The following is a 21,610-nucleotide window of genomic DNA, read 5'->3' on the forward strand; positions in this document are numbered from 1 at the left end:
ATTCAAGATTGGAATCTTCTTCCCGATTTTATTAAGGCAAAGACAAATAAGCATAGCTTTAAACAGGAACTGAGGAAGCATCTATTCAAGTGTGCACTTCTAAGTGAAACTTCTGATACCATTTTGTTTTGAGACATACCTGAAGATAAATATCTGTATTTTTATCTGTTTTAAATTTTAAATATATACTTACTATACCGATTATTTAATTTATAACAATGCCCATGAAGAAGGCTTTATACATATCGTTGAGAGTCATTCATATTGTTATCACCAAGAGATTACGCGGGGCTTTATAACATTGTATGCATATGTATAGGTTGGCGTGGCACACGGAAACAAGTGTTCTTTTTTTCTTCCATGAGTCACGCAACATCAGGCTGTATATTTAACAAATAATCAAGGCCTTCGCGTTGTTTATCGTCTGATTTACCACGGTTCAGAGTTGAGATGCGTAAGAATTGAACCACGAGGACGTTAGCCCGAGTGATTAAATACTGAAGCGTCTGAACGATGAACCGTGGTAAATTAGCGGATAAATCACAAGAAGGCCTTGATTGTTTTCATTCTGACATGCTCATTTATATATCTTAATAAAATAAAAATACTATACTGGACTTTATTTACGCGAGGAGTAATGTAGCGGACGTAATGCGCAATTTGACGTCATAATTGACGTCATAATGCTCTCTTACCGGTCGGCGCGTCAAGCGTTGTTTATCGCAAATTCTAACATGGCTCGACTTGATTTCCAGTTAAACAAAGAAGAAAATCAAGCTCTATATATTCTGCGATAAACAACGGTTGACGCGCGGACCGGTAAGAGAGCATTATGACGTCAATTATTACGTCATATTGCCGCATGACGTTCGATACATTACTCCTCGCGTAAACGAAGTCCAGTATAATATCTATTAAAATATATCAATGAGCATGTCAGAATGAAAACAATCAAGGCTATCTTGTTATTTATCGTCTAATTTACCACGGTTCATCGTTCAGATGCTTCAGTATTTAACCACTCGGGCTAACGCCCTCGTGGTTCAATTCCTACGCATCTGAACTCTGAACCGTGGTAAATCAGACGATAAACAACTCGAAGGCCTTGATTATTTGCTAATTCTAATATGGCTAACAATGCTTTAAATAATCATATACAGAGCTTTGTTTAACTGGAAATAAAATCGAGCCATGTTAGAAGAAGAAATCAATGAACTAGCACGCAGAACATTTTATGTTAAATGTAAACACAAAGTCACAGTGTCTGAACGTTCAACTAAAGTATCTTTGCTTAAAAATCTATAATTTATGATAAAAAGGTCAATTTTTCATTGGCTGCCTAGGGAAGGTTTATATTAGAACAGCAAGCAGTCATGAGCTGCAAAGAGCAGTTTTATATTAGAACAACAAAAAATAATTGGCTTATAGAGCAGTTTCATATTAGAACAACATGCAATCATTGTCTGTATAGAGCAGTTTTATATCAGAACATTAAGCAAACATTTACAATCACAGTTTCCGTTGGGCTTAAATGGAAATATTTATCAAGAAGGTAGTGTCTCTAAAAACCCTGATATCGATATCTTTTCCATTTTAAATATTAGGAAAGGTAAATCTAGGCTTCATGAAGTTAGATAGCAATGGTAGTTTTAGGCGCAACTAAATGTTAATTAATATACCTGTTGCTGACCACGATTTAATTCTTTAGAACTGTGGTTGACATTGTGACAAAATGCCTCTGATACTCTTATAAGATTGTTCCCTAAAAATGCTGCCTTTTAGTAAAACTATTTTCAATAGGAGCTACGTAGTGTCTTCCTCATTATTACGCTGTTCAGTCACTTACTGTACGTATTTGGAATAAATTATAGCATCGATTGCATTCATATTTCGTTAAATCAATTTATTATACTTATGTTTATGATGCACTTTCGCTTCCTAAAGCTTTGTTTTAATTGATATCAATAAATGCTTATTGTTTGCATATATACGTACATGTATAATCAGTCAATGTCCAAACGACGTTCATTAGAAATGAATGTAAGTATTTTTATGCAATCAGTACACGTTTTACATAGTTATGTTCGGTAGCACTACGCATTTCCTAGAAGAATTTCCATTAGAAAAGTATGTTAGCGAATGCGCAGATCAAGAAGCAAGTCAAAGGACTTGGCTTCACTTTAGATGACTCTCGGTTCGCTGTTGGTATTCGAAGGAGACGCATCGAAAATAATTAATTATTTAATTAATTATTTGTTGCGCTTGTCAAGCTGGGACTTTGGGACGACAGTGCCAAGTAGACAATTTTAAAGCAAAAGAAAGGCATTCTTAAGCTCAATATATTGAAAGGCATTAAAGGCCCGGGTCGTAGTACTCTAGTGGCATTTTAAGAGTCTTTTATAGCTTATAATACTAGTTGCATCAGGACTTTAGGCGGATATTCCTACAAAGAACAGATAAGGACATTCTCTGTCTTTATTGGTCATAGAAACCTGGGTCGTTGCATTCTAGTGATTATTTTAGTAAGGCATTTTGCTGTAAGCTTAGGGTTATCTTTTATATATACATTTGTATTGTAGTTCTTGGCATTTTAAGTATCTTTAATTATTCTTCTGATTCTTTTATAAGCTAGGCCCGCCCGCTTAGCTCAGTAAGTAGAGCGTTGATCTACGGATCGCGGGGTCGTGAGTTCGATCCTCGGACGGGGCGTATGTTCTCCGTGACTATTTGATAAACGACATTGTGTCTGAAATCATTAGTCCTCCAAAGTTGGCAGTTACTTGCGGAGAACAGGTCTGTACTGGTACAGACTCCAGAAACACTGGTTAGGTTAACTGCCCGCCGTTACATGACTGAAATACTGTTGAAAAACGGCGTTAAACCCAAAACAAACAAACAAACTTTTATAAGCTCATTACTTTCAACTCACTAAGCAGATAGCTTGAGGAAAATATATATCATAGTTATTGAGAATTTATAGACATTTCGCTACATAAATCAATTCGACAAGCAGTCATTAGGAAAATTAAATACATGGCATTTTAAGTACATTTTTGTGTTATTGCATTCTGATACTTTTTCTTGTCTTTTTACGAAATAAGTGTATTTTTTATCTAGACCGCTCGGATAAATAATAGCACCCACCGAAATTTGTTACAACATTCAATGCAGTCTCGTCTCATATCTTTATCTGCTCAGTCTCTTAAAAAACTAGACGAGGAAACGGAACGGTACGTTATTCAAACAGATCATTTTTACACTGTATCATACTTTACATAAAGTTACACACAGGACGATCTCCGTCCACATTTTGACACTCAACCTGACCATGACAGGCATTTTCATAAAATTTATTTCATGAATGCTGTATTATCTCCATCAATGTATTTTTTATAGTATATCTTATGATAGATGTGTCATTGATTCTAGATGCCATTCATGTCATCACTGGTAATTTTGATATCATTAAAGACAAGCGAAAACAGAAGATATGAGTTTCATTCCTTTCATGAAAATTTAGCATTTCATTAAATTTGTCGTAATAAGTGATCGTTTCTAAACGAAATGTATATATGACACAAAATAAAAGTAATGTTTTTCGATTTGATCTATATTACACAGCCTTACTTTCTAATCCTTGATATCAGGCTCGTAGGCAGAGGTAAGAAAATAGGGAGGCACTTTCTAAAGGGGTCCGGGGACATGTACCCCGGGAATTTTTTTTTCGAGGGTGCCATTTCGTGCGTTTTCCTGCATTTCAAACATGTTTTTGTTACTTTTAAGATATCGATTTCGGAAAAAATAAATGACATTTAAAAGACTCGTGTACATTTCTGAAGAAAAATAAGAATTTTGAAATAGTCAAAGTATTTGCGATTATTATCACCCTAAAACGCTCATTTAAAGGCATATGGCCATGTTTGCTTGGTTCTTACATCTTCTGTTTAGTAAATGTATGTTCACTAATAAACATTTTAGCATGATTAACATGAAACGAAAATTTGAAAGAATCAACACATTTAATGCATACTGTATAAATGGTTAAGTTATAACCATTGGAAATATTGGCGAATTTCGCGAATTGCCAAAATTCGCTAACATTTTATCCGGCGTAAATATCATAAAAACGCCAGAAGTAAACTAGAGAAATCGACCCTCTGTCTCTTTCTGTACACTATACACGTTTTTAAAGCTACCTTTTTATGCCTTAGATACGTCAAAACAAAAAAGCCCGAGTTGTTTGGTTATATTTCAAAAAGGTAAAGATTATCATAATATGATTAAATTCCATTCAGTTGTTGACAGATACAAAAATAGCAAAGCTAATTACCGTAAACTGACAAAGGCGAGTATGGAAGCGAGAAAACATAATGACTTTTAAAATTGCATTTCACACCTTTACAAAATGTAACAAAAGGATTTACTTCAATACATATTGTTAGCCAACAATTTTAGCAATGTGTAGCACATTCTTTTATATATGAACGTTCACTGGCTCTGTATAAGAGATAATAATGCTGTCATGCAGCAAAAGTGTAATCATTACGCCAGACATATTAGTGATTCTTATGAAAAGCTGTTTTTGTAAGTTGGAAAAGGGAATTTGCTAATATTTCCGCACGCCAAATGTCTGGAATTCCGAATTCGCTAACTCTTTTACTTAATACATAATGCCAGCAGTAGGAGGTTCCTGTTGCGTCCTGGTGTCCTGCAAGGTGGAGTCTTATCCCTTCACTCTTCCTGCTTTTCATCTTTGATCTGGTGTCTGAACTACCGAAAGGAGTTAAGGCTGCACTCTATGCTGACGACCTGGTGATATGGTGAAAGGAAGGACATGCCATAACAGCCACACACAGGATGCAAGAAGCCATCAACACGCTTTCAGCTTGGGCTGAAGATTGGTGTGTCTCCATTAATACAGAGAAATCGTCCACCACACTATTCTCCCTGTCGTCAAAGCAGAGGCCGGGAAAAATGAAGATGGGAAATACTTAGCTGACTGAAGCAAACGAGGCAAAATACCTCGGAGGGGCCTTTGACAAACTGCTAACCTGGAAACCCCACATTAGTCAAGCAGAAGGGAAGGCCCGTAAGAAGCTTGTAAGGTACAAAAGCCAATATTATTGTGTGAAAAACATTATTGCCTAGTAATTGAAAGTGTACTTTCAATTGATTTTTCACAATTACATACTAAAAGTGGAATAAGGCTTTTCCTAGGAGTGTTCAAGTATTAGAAACTGTACTCAACTATGCACAACTATACGTTTACATGTATTTGTAGTTCGGACAAATCTGCATGCTGAGAATCGTACTTTTCAATGAAGTTATGGACCAAAGAAACCCAAATCTAATAACATTATGTTACGTAAAGTTTCTTTTGCTTAAATGTGTTGTATTATATCTTTCAACATCGTGATTTAATAAATATATACCCGTTTTAAACTTTGTTAACTAGGTGAGCGACATACATCTGTTGGTCATACCTGCTTTGGTATATTGAAATTTGAAGAAAAAAAAAACATTCGTGAATGGTTTACTAACTGTTAACGTTGTATTATTTTGTCTGAAAGAAATTTAGTTGCGAGAAAAATAGCAATGTTAAAATTAGCAAATGTCTTTTTGTTCTGTTAGGCACAAAGTGCATTTTTAGCATCTACATATGTAGCTGAAGTGGAACCACAATGTTCATGTAGCGATTATTCAATCGTTGAGAGAATAACTTTGATTGAGCTAGAGGCATTGAAGTTTAAACAAGCGATGGAACAAGAAATCGCAGCACTGAAGCAAATCAACAACCAGTTTCAGACTAAACTGAGAGGTATGTTTTATTGTTGTTACAGTATGTTTCTTTGAACTCTGTTTCGTGAGTAATTTATCCCATAATTGAAATCGGAATGTTTTTATTTCGTCGTCATCGTCATCATCATCATCATCATTATCGTCATCATCATTATCATTATTACTGCTAAAACTATTATTATTGCTTTTGTTGAGAGACAATGAAATGTATGAAATTGGGCACTGACCTATAGATCGTATGATAACAAATTAGGTTTTTTTATATGACTTAGTAAACGACTTATTATATGCCATGGAAAATGTTTTACTATCTTGAAAATCGTTTGCATCGGGGTAAGGGAGGTAAGGTGTAAAACTGTTACAAGAGGCTGAAAGGTTCTGACTACCGAGCCATCGTAACTACGTATCCCGCTCCTTCAACTAAAATGATTGATATTCAGATTAAAATAGAAAAAGTGGAAACTTCACAGGTCGCCCAACACGACAAAAAACGAAAATATTGCAGGCTCGGTTTGATTCAGCCTGTTCATGGACGGTAGGGGAAATACATATTACCGTTCACGCCCTCTAGCCCCGGGTTGAGCAGAACTCAACATTTACACATGTTAAAAGTACAAAAAGCAATTTAGAGACATCCACAAAGTCCTGTGTATACAGCTGGTACACTACAATGCTTTAGAACTCCTGTTATTTCTGTATTTTCAACTCCGTTCGTCTTATAGTCAGACAGACACAATTCGGTCATATGTCGACTTTCAAGCCTTTGATGGGTGGAAGAAGACCCTTTTAAACCCTCCGGGTACTGTTTCAGCCATGTGTGGGTAACTGTTTAGAGCCAGTCAACTTAATAGCTTTATCATATTCTACGATGTATGCGAGGTTCGAGCACACATTGGTAAGGGATTCGAAATCCGGCGATATCAAACACTCGGCCACAGAAAATACTGGTTGAACTTGGGATAAATTAATAACTTGATACTCAACATCAGTTAACATCAGTTTGTGCATTTCTGCTGCGTATATGGGTGCACGATTATTTAGATTTGTTTATGCACTTCTACACAAGCATTTTTGTATTTTACACATTTTGTTACCATTGCGTGTGTATCGGGTGCATCTGGTTGGGATATCTTCTATTAACCCTATCCTAAAACACTGAAATATGACCTGGGGTTTGTAAACATTTACTTACTTTACTAAGGGTTTTTTACCACTGACTTTTCCAAGGTATTGTCTCATGGTATTCCTTTTGTGTTTCATCTATTTGATTTGTGTTCACACATCCGTGAATGAACTGTTCGAGTCTTTTTTGGGGGGTGGCTGCATTCTTAGAACGCAGGATTTTCTCTAGGTTCCCTGTCCTTGTTTTGATACAGAAAAATTACATACTACCTTTTATGTGGAGCATTATTTAATATTTGTTTTTATTTCTTCAGCTAAGAGTAAAACTGCTGGTGATACATACGCTCGATGGGGTAGAACGACTTGTCCAGGAAATGGAACAACCCGCCTGTACACCGGTAAGACTTTAGAAAAGTACTGAATAAATATTTATGGTATATAAAGACAATTGAAACAGCGTGCATAAAGTAGGTCTATGTTTCAGTACTTGGAACATTCAAAATAAGATATCGCGACTGCGCAACCAGCTGGAGAATATACATGTAGTAACTGTACAACCAGCCTTACATAGGGCAACTGTGCATGCAACATAAAATAGTGCAACTGAACAACTAACTTGAAACAGGGTAATTGAGCAATCAACTTAAATTAAAAGGTCAACAGTGATTTTAAGTACACAGGTTCAGAAAAAGTTATATACTGTTACAAAGGACCAGTGTTTTGCATATCTTATGTGGATATTCCGGCACAGTTGTAAAATGGTAGCTTTGATTCAGATAGATCTAGATTATTAAGTTAGACGCTGTCATGGCAGATGAGAAATAATAAAATATATAATTTTGAACACCAAAGCAAGTACTGATTTTTCTTGTTAACGCCGTAATTTAATTTCGTTCTTTTAAAATATAGGTTACATGGCTGGATCACACAGAAGCCACATAGGCACAGGCTCAAACTACCTCTGTCTAACAAATGAACCATTGTGGGACCACTTCGAGGAATCAGTGGCGAGCCTTGGTAAAATCACTGGGACAGAGTATAGGTTTAATGAGCACCGATCGAACGGGGCAGCGGACTTTCTCGGTGATTACATGTACAATCAAAAAGTTCCTTGCGCCATCTGCCACACACAGAGAAGCGTCTCCGTGATGATTCCAGGAAGAAACAGATGTTACGATGGATGGACGATGGAATATCGAGGTTATCTTGTGTCAGGTTACACAGGGGATACGAACGCAACTGAATATGTCTCACTCTGTCTTGATCGGCGTCCAGAAAAACTCCATGACGGCACAACAGCGGGCACTGACAATAGACTTTATTTTGTAGAAGGAATCTGCGGAAAAACTTTAACTTGTCCACCATACGTCAGTGGCTTGGAAATCACTTGTGTTGTATGTTCAGTATAAACATAATACTTCTCGTATATCTACCGGCTTTTTTACACTATTCAATGTGTTCAATTTGCAAATGTTTAATTGACATCTAGGTCGTGATAACTTCTTAGTATTCGAGAACTTCTGTGTCAAAACATATTCATTCTATATTGATGTAGTCTGTCGTCAAACAACTGAACCACGCTTAGTTAACATTTTCGTCTTCAGTAAATACATTGGTTTACAACGGACTTCTTGCAAAGATAATAGTTAATAAACAGTCTTTTCTGTGTATGAACATTCAATTCTTATCAAAATTATAAAGACCTTGTTTTCTTATATTTAACGTATTTAGTTTATACTAATTTATTTTAGCTCAATTGTGACGAAAGCTTAAAACTTATTTGAACCACTCTCGAGCCCGCTTTCTTGTATAACCAACACTGGTGTGATTTGGGAAGTTATGTTCGTGACCACAGCGGGGCTCGAACCACCCCCCGCCGGGTTGAGCGGCTAGACCACATATATATATATATATATATATATATATAAAAAATGTAAAAGTTTGTACCGGATCAAGTATATTATAAAGAAAAAATAAACAACATTACATGAGTAACATTATATTTGCCTACCGGTTTCGTTTATACTCATCAGGGCAAATAAAACAATATGGCGTCAATAAATGTGTAATTGCTAAGCAACGTCATTTTTGCGTACACATGTGTACACAACGTTAATATTGTAACGTCATCAGTTTTGGTTAAGTTTCGGTTTAAAAATATCAATGAAATAGCGTTCTTTAGATAACCTAGCTGAAACATCATTACTATAAAATTTTGTAAAAAGGAAATATAGAAAATTTAGGAACGGTTTTAGAGCATAAATCTAAATGAGTACTTAAAGGTAATTGTCTTGTTGATGGGTCTCTTATTGTTGGTCATGTACTGTCCTTCTATTTCTGAGTTTATCTCCTGTTTGACCAATATAAAATTCATTACATCCATACAAACCAATACATATAATTACATTTCGAACAGTACAGTCCATGCTTTCTTTAACATGAAATATTTTATTATTTAAACTGAAAGATGACCCTTCAATAATACAAATACATAAACTACATCTAGGGTCATTACATTTTTGTACTGATGGAAAAGTTCTGTTTTCATTAAATTCTGATTTAATAAGAATACTTTTTAAATTCGGAAGTTGTCTTTTACATTTTATGATTTTCGTGTCGTTTAGTATTCTTTTCATAGTATCATCATTTTTTAAAATATCCAAGTTACTTTTTAATATCCCAAATAGCTCCCTGCTTTTAGGATTGAATGTAGAAATATATGGTATAATATTTACACTTTTATTATTCTGAACGCTTAATAATGTACTTCTAGGTATTTGTATGGCTTTAATAATTCCTGTTTTAATAACTTGTAATGGGTATTTTCTTTCTACCAGAACCGCGGCCAATTCAACAAGACAATTACCTTTAAGTACTCATTTAGATTTATGCTCTAAAACCGTTCCTAAATTTTCTATATTTCCTTTTTACAAATTTCATAGTAATGATGTTTCAGCTAGGTTATCTAAAGAACGCTATTTCATTGATATTTTTAAACCGAAACTTAACCAAAACTGATGACGTTACAATATTAACGTTGTGTACACATGTGTACGCAAAAATGACGTTGCTTAGCAATTACACATTTATTGACGCCATATTGTTTTATTTGCCCTGATGAGTATAAACGAAACCGGTAGGCAAATATAATGTTACTCATGTAATGTTGTTTATTTTTTCTTTATAATATACTTGATCCGGTACAGACTTTTGCATTTTTATATATAATTTTCCGGGACAAGGAACATTATCATGGGTCCTAAAAGGGCAAAACCTGATGATAGCAGCTCGGACAGCTCGCCATCAATATCAGAGTCATCGATGAATGCAGAACAAGGAGATAAACACCTGGGAGAAATTAGCGCAAAGTTATCACTTATTTTAACTGCCATTCAAGACCCACGGATGCGGTAAGGGAAACAAATAGGCGCCTGTCTCCAGTAAAAAGTGAAGCAGCCGTAGATGAAATTACAAGAGCAATAAAGGTAATTGATGAAAAAATTAACACTAAAACAAAACCAGCAATGTGACAGTAATAATATAGAAATGCAAGAAAATGTAAATTATTTCGAAGCGGAAGCAATGAGAATTAAAGCGGGCATTGCCTAAATTCGGGAGAGAAAACTGAATAATAGAAAAGATGCATATTGGGGAATGGTTCGCAACAGCGGCAATACTTCTTTTTATGAAAAGTGGGTAGCGGCTAACCCTATAATTATACCGCGTAAATTTCAAAAGATTGAATTTAAAAATGAAAATGAAGAGCAGAGAATACTAAGAGAAAGGGCTGTAGTCCATGATTTAAAATGGAAATCGAGATGCAAAAGTTGAGAGAAGCTTCATGTAAAGAACGCATTAGAAGAATTGACAAAGAAATGGAAGACATTATTTTTTCAAAATGTTCCGGACAAGTCGCCGATTGTCTTATAGGATTATGGAGAAAGAACATTCAACGAAATGAAGAAATTTCACATAAAAGGTGGCTCAACAATGAGCGTTGGCTAAAATCTTATGAAGAGCAATTTTGCAAAAATTATGAAAATTCAAACCCTTTTTCAAAAAAGGAAATTCAAATCGCGAGTTCCAACAAAAAGGTCGCCAACAACAATCAATGCAAAGAACTTATTCAGATGCAGTACGAAGTATTCCATTTCCAAACAGAAGCCAGAGTAAAGAACAAAGAGAAAGCCAAAGTGTTCAATTTTTACTCCAACAACTTGTATCAAAACTTAATCAAAATTCACCTAAACAGCCAAACAGAATAAGAAACCAACAACAAAGAAGAAATTGGGAGATAGGTCAAATAATTCCTACCAATATAATGAAGAAGAGTGGTCAGACCAGAAACTGTTCATTCTTTTCTGACGAGGACCACAACTGAGCAGCGAAATGTAGAAAAAGGTAACCTAGCTGAAACAAATAAAACATTACTAAATTTATAATCTTTCTAAACGTAAACTTAATGCAATAGAAAAAATGTTTTGTTGATGGGTCTTAAATTTACACCTACACCTGAAAAAATAATTCTAATGAATTGGAAACTGATGTCAACGAATTCTTTCGCAAAATTAGATTAGGGGAGTATTTTGATGGAGAAGACAATAATAACATGTCATTAGTTAAAAATAAGTCAAACTTTACCCCACCAAGTGGCGCAATGATAAATTAGATGCATATATATTGACTACAAAAACATTGTGCTCAAACATCCCTAATGTTGACAAACAAATAAAACATAATATTACTTTAGAACAGAGAAAGGCTATAAATTCCTTAGCAAATGATAAATCTATTATTATCAAAGAAGCAGATAAAGGTGGAGGTATTGTTTTAATGAATACAGATTTCTACAAAAGTAAAAATATTAGAATGTTAAAAAATGAAACTTATTATTCATCTATTCCTAGTAGTAATAGAAAAGAAGTTTTTGAAAAGATAAGAAAACTAACGGAGCATATTTCAAACTTAACTAAACAGGAAAAAGATTTCTTACTCAATTTTGATTTTAAAACTAGCACATTTTATGGTTTACCTAAAATTCATAAAAGTAATATTATTCAAAAGGTTTGTATTGATCAAAATTCGGAATATATTGAAATACTAGATCCTAAAGATTTACAACTGCGACCAATAGTTTGCAGGCCCACAATGCGAAACTAGTCGTCTAAGTTGTCTTTTAGATATTTTACTAAAACCATTTATTAAAAAAGTACACAGTTACATACGTGATGACATTGATTTTCTTAATTTTATACCAGAAACGGTACCAGAATATACACGTCTTATTTCTTTTGATATTGTTAGTTTATATTCTAATATTCCACATAAATTAGGATTAGAAGCTATATCATTTGGTTAGACAAACACCCAGAGTTAATATTGGAGCGTTTTAACAAATTTTTCATTATTGAAGGTTTGAAAATTATAGAAAATAACAATTTTTCATTTGATAAACTATATTTAATCAATCAAAAGGTACAGCCATGGCACAAAAGTTGCTCCAACTTATGCTACTCTGGTTTTGGGTTACTTGGAAGAACAACTATACGAAAGATCAAACAAGAAAAAGATGAAAATTTTGCTAAATATGTTCAAGAACAATGGAAAAGATTTTTAGACGACTGTTTTGTATTTTGGGAAAAGTCAATTTCAGATTTACTTTATTTTGAAAAAACTTTAAATTCATTACATAACGATATAAAATTCATAATGCAACAGAGCACAATTAAATTACCATTTCTAGATATAATGATAATTAAGAATGGAACTTCAATTATCACTGATATATATTTTAAAAGAACTGATTCAAAGCAGTATCTAAATTTCAAATCATGCCATCCTAAACACACAAAAACAAACATTCCATTTTCTTTGGCAAGGAGAATATGTACTATTGTTTCAGACAAAAATATACTTAAAGCACGTTTGAAAGAAATTGTTCTGGTAGAAAGAAAATACCCATTACAAGTTATTAAAACAGGAATTATTAAAGCCATACAAATACCTAGAAGTACATTATTAAGCGTTCAGAATAATAAAAGTGTAAATATTATAGCATATATTTCTACATTCAATCCTAAAAGCAGGGAGCTATTTGGGATATTAAAAAGTAACTTGGATATTTTAAAAAATGATGATACTATGAAAAGAATACTAAACGACACGAAAATCATAAAATGTAAAAGACAACTTCCGAATTTAAAAAGTATTCTTATTAAATCAGAATTTAATGAAAACAGAACTTTTCCATCAGTACAAAAATGTAATGACCCTAGATGTAGTTTATGTATTTGTATTATTGAAGGGTCATCTTTCAGTTTAAATAATAAAATATTTCATGTTAAAGAAAGCATGGACTGTACTGTTCGAAATGTATTATATGTATTGGTTGTAATGGATGTAATGAATTTTATATTGGTCAAACAGGAGATAAACTCAGAATAGAAGGACAGTACATGACCAACAAATAAGAGACCCATCAACAAGACAATTACCTTTAAGTACTCATTTAGATTTATGCTCTAAAACCGTTCCTAAATTTTCTATATTTCCTTTTTACAAATTTCATAGTAATGATGTTTCAGCTAGGTTATCTAAAGAACGCTATTTCATTGATATTTTTAAACCGAAACTTAACCAAAACTGATGACGTTACAATATTAACGTTGTGTACACATGTGTACGCAAAAATGACGTTGCTTAGCAATTACACATTTATTGACGCCATATTGTTTTATTTGCCCTGATGAGTATAAACGAAACCGGTAGGCAAATATAATGTTACTCATGTAATGTTGTTTATTTTTTCTTTATATATATATATATATATATATATATATATATATATATATATATATATATATATGTGTGTGTTTGTGACAAGTGGAGACTTACAGTGAATGTAGATAAATCCAAAATTATGATTTTTAAGAAAGGGGAGGGGGGGGGCGTGGGGGCGAAACAGAAGTTTGTACATCCTTTGTACATACTTACGAAACATTATCGGGACAAGCGCTTAAAGCAGTTTTTAAACTTAAAAAATATATTCAAAATTTTACTGTTTTTTCCGTTTCACACGTTAGAACTTTTTGATAAACTTATTGTTCCAATTCTGAACTATGGATGTGAAGTCTGGGGCTTCAATGAGTTAAAGAAACTAGAAAATATACACATACACTTTTGCAAAAACGTTCTAGGCGTAAGGTTACAAACACAGAATGCTTTTATCTATGGCGAACTAGGAAGAGTGCCACTAATAAATCAAAGAATATTCCAGATAATTAAATTTTGGTTCAAAATACTAAGGTCAAACAATACTAAACACATTAGAAATATTTATAATATGATGATACATGATATGGAACTTAGACCGAATAAAAATTGTTGGGCGAAATCAGTTCAAACAGTATTAGAAAGATTAGGTTTTTACCATGTTTGGCCCAATCAAGGTGTAGAGAACGAAGGTATATTTTTATCCCATCTACGACAACGATTAAAAGACAATTTTATGCAGCTTTGGAATGAATCTTTGGACAGTTCGACAAGAGCATCAACTTTTAAACTTTTTTTCGGATTTCGAATTTAAAATCTATCTTGATAAAATAAAAACTACTAAATTCAGAATTGCATTAACAGGACTCCGACTATCAGCACATCGATTATCTATAGAAACAGGAAGATGGCATAAACCAAACAAAATACCGAGAAATGAAAGAAAGTGTATTATATGCAATGTTGTTGAAGATGAGTTCCACTTCTTGTTAGAATGTCAGATATATAAATATCTTAGACAAAATCATATTAAGAAATATTATAGGAAACGCCAAAACATACCAAAATTTAAAGAGTTGTTAACATCTGAAAACTACCAAATCCAGAAAAATCTCAATATTTGTATACAAGGCATTTGAACTCCGTAGACCTATATATTATAACTAACACTTTCTCCTCAAGACATAGAGCATTATGCTACATATTGATTTTTACATTAAAAACTATCACAAATTGGCATTATATATTCATACATGCACGTTTCTGTTAACCGTTTACCTTAATAACCTTTCATAAATTATAGAAAGTTTTAGGTCAAATCAGCGTAATATGTTACGCTGTACTTGAAAAATATGAAACGACATATTTTTGTTTTCTTTAAAGTTGATCTCTACTTTAATTATTCATTACAGAAACTGTGGTCTACCAAAATAGAGACGAACTTGTCATATTGTATGTGAAATTTATATGCATGCTTATTAACCTTATATTAGAAAGTACAATTTGCTTTAAATTGTGTATCGTGACATATTTTGTTTAGGCACAATTAGGCTATATCTTACTTTGCCTCATCACATACATTGCTAATGAAATTTTATAGTGATTATCAATTTATGAAATTTTAATATGCTTTATATGATTGTACCACCATTGAACATAGTATACAATGCATTGTTTATATACAATGTGGACTCACGGGTCTATGACCTTTTGTTCAATAAAATATCTATCTATCTATCTATCTATTGGGATAATGTTATGCTTTATGACTGGTTAGTAATGTTGATAAACATAAGAAATATATATAATATATTTTAAAATTGAACCCCTTTACTGCGTTTAGAGTAACATTTTAATTAATGTACACATTTTGACAACATTTGCTACATTTCATGTACGAAAAACGATGCGTAAACTAAACTATACATTCCTCAATTTAAGGAAGGCCGTACCCACTATGATGTTATACACGTATGGCAGTCGGAAAAGAAGTGGTATTCTCTAACCTTTATTTCTTTTGTCGGAGGACATCACAACTAGTGTTAATGGTCACAAATCTGTTGCAACTGATATCAAAAATAAGCGTGATATTATAATATCTTATTTTTTCCCTAATTATTGATGCATGTGCCTATTTTAATATGCGTTTTTAGGACCAGAGAGAAGCAATCTTATCTCTGTAATGACTGAAAATGCTCAAAATTAATACACTTTGTCTTTATTTCGTACGGAATCAATCAAACTTTAGCGTCGAAGCCTATGCAATAAACTTAAACTTTTGCAAAAAAATGACGATGTCTAAACCTAGGCATGTTGACAGGGGGCTAACCAAGTAAAATGTCTATATCTTTGTAAAAACTGAACATTTCTTAATGAAACTTCGTTCGATGATTTATAATAGATCAAACTTGAAGAACTGAATAAATGAAAAGATGTATGATCTATAGGTCAAAGAACATCAATATGAAAATGGGATGTGAACTTTTTGGGAATGAGGTAATCATACATCTTAGAATGAGGTAATGTTTAGTTTGTTCTGATAGTCAGCACTACATACACTTTCATTTCGGTATGTGCTGTGACAACCAAAGACTATATGACATTGTACATTCCTTGCGAAAATGTACTGGTGCCTTAAAACATGTTTTATTTAGCTGAAATACTCGGCAGTCTAATGTCACATATTCTAAATGCAATCAGCACACTAGACATCACTGACTAAGGAGAAGACACAATCAAAGGATAATGGATTTTTTTTCATTTAATAGAATAATAAAAACAATCTCTTTTATATTTATTTCAGCTGCATAGCATCAAGTTACTTCAGTTTCCATCTGTTAGGACGATTACAATAAAATTATATCTATATCGCTTAGTTTCTCTATGTGTAGGTAGTGTTTTCTTTGATTTTAGTTTCCATTAGTGTGGGCAATAACAGTTAAAATTTCTATCAATATCTTTTGGTTTCTCCGTTCAACGAAAAGAAAGTGCAAGAACATGTAACATCAAACTACTGATATCAGCTGCTTTCAGTACAGACAATGACCTTTATTATTTAGTTTCTCTTTTAAAAGGTAGTGCAAATTCGAAAATTCTGTCTTAGTATCTCTGTACGATGTTGATCAGAGTATGAAACACCCACGTATTAATTTCAGTTCCCTTGAATACAGGCACTGGCCTTTCTTAAAGATGCAGGTTCTCAATCTGTTCAAAAATATCATTTATCTTTGTACTCGGACACCATAAAACTATTTAAGTCTTGTGCACGAATACTATAAAAATTTGAACGGTCAGGCTGCTTTATCAGATTATACAATTAAGAATTTAAAGCAAAAATGTTGGTTTTTGTTTATTCCTGAATTTCACATATTTACACCGACATTTCATATACATGATATAAGTAGTCTTGATTAAATAGCTTATAAATGAAACGGCACATAACTCAGTTTCCAATAATATTTTACTTTTACTAAATTTCTATATCATGATTCACAGTCCATTTCTATAATGTATCCTTTTCCATGGTCAGACTTAACTGGTATTACTAATGAGCAAAGAGGGAATACTTTTTTGAACAAAAACTGAAACTGTTGCTTGAAAATTGAAAGGTTTTGGTTATAAAAGAAGGGTTGGTTTTTAGGGATAGAATCAATAGAAAGAGAAATAGATGGTGTAAAGAAAGGCGTAATTGGACTGTAGAAGAAAGTTGGAAGAAATATATCCTTAGTGAAGAGTCTGAAGTAGTAATTTGTACGAAAAACAAAGTTCATGTGTGGAGAAAAGATAACGAAAAATAACCCACAGGTGGCCAGTTCGAATCCGAGCAGGAAGGGTAGTGTAATGGTGTGGAGATGTTTGTGTTTTGATGAGGTTGCGACTTTGGCTCATGTAAATGGCACGATAAATTCTCAGAAGTACATTTCAATACTTGACGAATGTTTGTGACCTGTATATAAGTAGGAGTCAGTCAGACGTGCGTGGGAAAGCATCCCCGTGGACTATATTTCGGCGCAGTATGCTGGTCTCACTAAATCTCAAAAAATCCGATTATAAGTAACCCAGAACAAAGTAATCCGATTCATCCTTAATATACCATCCAAGACCAGTATTACGTGTGATATGTTGGAAGAAGTCAAACTCTTAAGGGTCGAAGATAGGGCTAAACAATTACGACTGAATGATGTTTACAATATTTTTCACGGCACATGTACAGCACCAAAATATCTTAATCAAAAATTTTGCAAAGTCTCATCAATTACGGTGCTATGTTTCGGACATACATTTATTTTTTAAGATTAAATAATCTCGTACGCACGACATCTTATCTCCAGCGATCGCCATCTTATCTCGTGTGCACGACATCTTATCTCGAGCGTTCGATATCTTATTTCGAGCGCTCAACATATTATCTCGTGCGCACGACATCTTATCTTAAGCGATCAACATCTTATCTCGTGCGCACGACATCTTATCCCGAGCGATCGCCATCTTATCTCGTGCGCATGACATCTTATCTCGAGCGATCGACATATTATCTTGTGCGGAAGACCAGTGCAATGTAATACAAAACTACCGTACGAATAGCTACCTGTGGTTTAATTGTTCCTTCTCATGAGAAGGAACACTTACGGTGAACATGTCACACTTGACTGAGCAGCTAATGGATACAAGGGTATCATCAAAGGCATCCGAATTCCAGTAGGCGCCGCCATTTTGTACTCATGCATATTCATTACAAATCGCCTCTTTGCCAATGTGTTTTTACGCATCTTTAAGTCTATCTTTAGTGAAATACAACTACGTAATAAACAGACCTATAAAAACAATAATTTAGTTTAAACTATCTTACTCCTAAATCTTACATGTCATATTGTAGAATCGAGATAAATAAATGAATATTCATCATCTAAAAATAGACTCCCGCCTAAAAATATCGTCTACAATTATTCTTCTCGATTTCATTCTTAGCTGCTTCCAGAGGTTCTTTTACGATTTTATTTCATACCAACTTTAATATTTTAACATTTTAAGTATAACCATCAAAACATACTGTACTAATAAAATTATTCGAGATTTTTTACTTGTCTGTGAATGCTATTGCACGATACGTACCGTCACCGGATAACAACATTTCAATTACTTCCCTTGTTTTTATCTAGAACTGTATAATGCATTTCTTCACTTTACTGAGCTATAAATATTTCAAACTTGGTAATTTCATACCTTTTGATTACTTGTTTTGTAATTGTCAAGTTGTGAACTTTTTATACGCACTTTTTTCAAATCTATCAGTTTGTTGGTGCCGACTTATATAAAAGCCCCTTTTCTCCTGGTTTAGTCGTTCTGGAGCTGTAAGTATCCATTCATGCAATGCAATTACTGGCATATGGCAGAACTTTTCTTCCATTGTATTGCTAATTAAAATTAGGCAAGCATACGACCAAATTCTGATCTGTGCCACTAGGGCAGGTGTCGACATTGGTTCCCCAAATTTTGGCAGAGTGATGGTATTTATTGTCCGCTAATAATATTTAGGTAGGATCGGTCATCTAAAGGTGTTTGTTTATTATTTTTGTTAAATAAATGTTTGTGTGAAATAACTTTAAGTATTCTTAAAATAAATAGATAAGAATGCGCGTAAACTAGCAAAAACATAGTTCATAATTATTTTATTAAAGATCCCTTAAAAAGAATATTCAATGTACACTAGAAGGAACCTTTTGGTAAGCTAAATCTTGTTCACTATTCACACGGGACCGTACGATTAGCCATTTCCTTTAGCGTAATCACGGACGTATCCTAATGATGGCGGTTGTATCACTGACATTTTTGTATCCGTCTCCATCGGTGGAATCTATCAATTTACAAGTAAATCTATCCAGCCAATGTCTTCGTGAACTGATGTTTTATGCGTTGCTGTAGAAAAATGACCTTCCTATTACTTTCGCTACGTAATCTTATCTGGCCGGTATTATAACTTTAAGAGTGACTCCTCCAAAAGACTGTCGGTAACTTTTGTTGAATACCCGTGCACGATATAGAAGACTAGAACTCACGACCCCTGGTTTTGTAGTCACACAGTGTTGCCACGTGACCGCTGCGTCCGCTCTTTAGCAACGAAGCATTTTTACGCGCATATTATGTTTCCACCGGCACATTGCGTAGTTCAGTTGTCACTTCAAGTTTAGCGACGTTGCAAAAATCCATAGCTTGGTTATTCAAGCTTTAAGTTAAGGCGGGAAAATGGTAAACTTTCGGAAACGACGTTCCAAAGATGACATGGACACACGTTAGTGAAAGGGGATTTTGTATAGTGTATAAAAGTTATTTGTGCTAAAATTGACTGCGTCCCCAAAATATAAAAGGTAAAAGTAGATTTCCCGGAAGCACCGAGCACCCCAAACACAGCTATAGAGCCACGCAATTTCAAAGCAGATCCGCAACAAAAAGAAGCTGTATTCTCGTTTGGCTATCCGGCATTCTTCGGACGTAAAGTAGCTCAACGTGCACATGACATTCCGGTAAAAAAAAAAAAAAAATAACCAAAAAAAAAAAAAAAAAACAAACAAAAAAACACGGAAAATGTCGAAACAGCATATTATGTAGAACACGTAATTTGCCTATTCTTATTATGTGTCCGCTACCTTTAAATGTTGGTGAATACGGGCTCTGGGTCTATACGAAAAGGGCTTCTTTGTCTGTTTTGAAATAATTAATATGGTAACAATAATCAACAGTAATCGATATTATTTTGCGTTGTTCAACGATTCTATAGGCACTTAGTACTTGAGTACATGGTATTGTGTACATGAGTACATGACACTGAGTACGAGTACAAGCGTAACTGCTTCTTTAGTATTTTTCTTATTAATTCATGCGATCATACTTTTTGGAGTACATGTCGTGCATTTTGCTATTATTACATGTGTTAGGGATTCAGCTGGCGTGGATAACATTTGCTTACACTGTATTGTATCTTTGGCACCGGTGTAACGTTGTAAACTGACCCCCACGGGTTTTTATATAGAATAATGACCCCTATATATATAAAAAAACTGACACCCCTTATAAAATAATGACCCCCCGATTTTATCTATAAAATGTTGACCTCCACCTACCCTAGTACTTACATACTCTTTATCAATTTAGGTCACTGTCGTATTTCTATTGCTTATATTTGTTGTTGTTGTTTCTGCTGCTGCTGCTGCTGCTGCTGCTGCTGCTGCGTCTACAGCTGACACAACAGCAGTATATCTTAGAGGCCTCGCTAAGAAATAAACGTACACCTATAGAGGAATGAAATTTAAAAGGGTTTTCATTTGAATTATCATTGTTGTACATAAAGAGAAGTATTACAATAATAGAAGATATACCTAAGTCGTTTCTAGGTTACTATAGAAATAGAGAGAACCGATATTTAGGCTGAAGGATAATTTAGTTTTGTTTACAAACAGTGTATTATCATCTTTTATTAGTCATCTGAAATGATTCTGGTCATGTTTTCTTGATAGCAATTGAGATCATCCTTTAGAAATAAAGTATTTGGTTGGAGTTGTCGAGTGGTTAAGGTCGTTGACTCCTAATCCAGCGGCCTGGGTTCGATTCCCGGGCGGGGAAGCTGGAAATTATCTTCTTCTTTCTTCTTGTCGTTCGCATCTACACTGTCAGACCAGTAGCCTCGATGAAACTTGTGGTTTGCCGAAGATCCTCAATGCCTCCATACAGTTTCTGGTGGATTGAGGTATCTATCGGCCAAGTCGCAACTCGCTCCTGGTCATGCCTTTTACATCTCTGAAGTATATGCTCCGCAGTCTGATCTTCTTCACCACATGGACAAGTTGGCGATGATGTCAGTCTGTATTTCTTGTACATGTGAGCATTGAGCTTGTTGTGCCCTGAGCGGAGCCTGACCATCATC

General features: G+C 34.1%; 1 protein-coding gene across 1 annotated transcript; it reads left to right on the plus strand.

The window, feature by feature from the left end:
- The first annotated feature begins 5,546 nt into the window (after positions 1–5,546).
- Positions 5,547–8,590, plus strand: LOC128546927 (uncharacterized). Its single transcript, XM_053518339.1, has 3 exons — positions 5,547–5,818; positions 7,236–7,319; positions 7,831–8,590. The coding sequence occupies exons 1-3, from the start codon at positions 5,758–5,760 to the stop codon at positions 8,328–8,330; spliced, it is 645 nt and encodes a 214-aa protein (XP_053374314.1). The 5' UTR covers positions 5,547–5,757; the 3' UTR covers positions 8,331–8,590.
- Positions 8,591–21,610: the final 13,020 nt, after the last annotated feature.

This window comes from Mercenaria mercenaria, chromosome 11 (genome assembly GCF_021730395.1).
Source record: "Mercenaria mercenaria strain notata chromosome 11, MADL_Memer_1, whole genome shotgun sequence".
Lineage (NCBI taxonomy): Eukaryota > Metazoa > Mollusca > Bivalvia > Venerida > Veneridae > Mercenaria > Mercenaria mercenaria.

What these genes read in the sequence shown, in the direction of transcription:
- LOC128546927 (XM_053518339.1), top strand. Translation starts at nt 5,758, where the DNA reads ATGGAACAAGAAATCGCAGCACTGAAGCAAATCAACAACCAGTTTCAG. An exon ending in GTTTCAGACTAAACTGAGAG is followed by an intron (nt 5,819 to 7,235) that starts GTATGTTTTATT and finishes TTATTTCTTCAG; the next exon opens with CTAAGAGTAAAACTGCTGGT. An exon ending in AACAACCCGCCTGTACACCG is followed by an intron (nt 7,320 to 7,830) that starts GTAAGACTTTAG and finishes TTTAAAATATAG; the next exon opens with GTTACATGGCTGGATCACAC.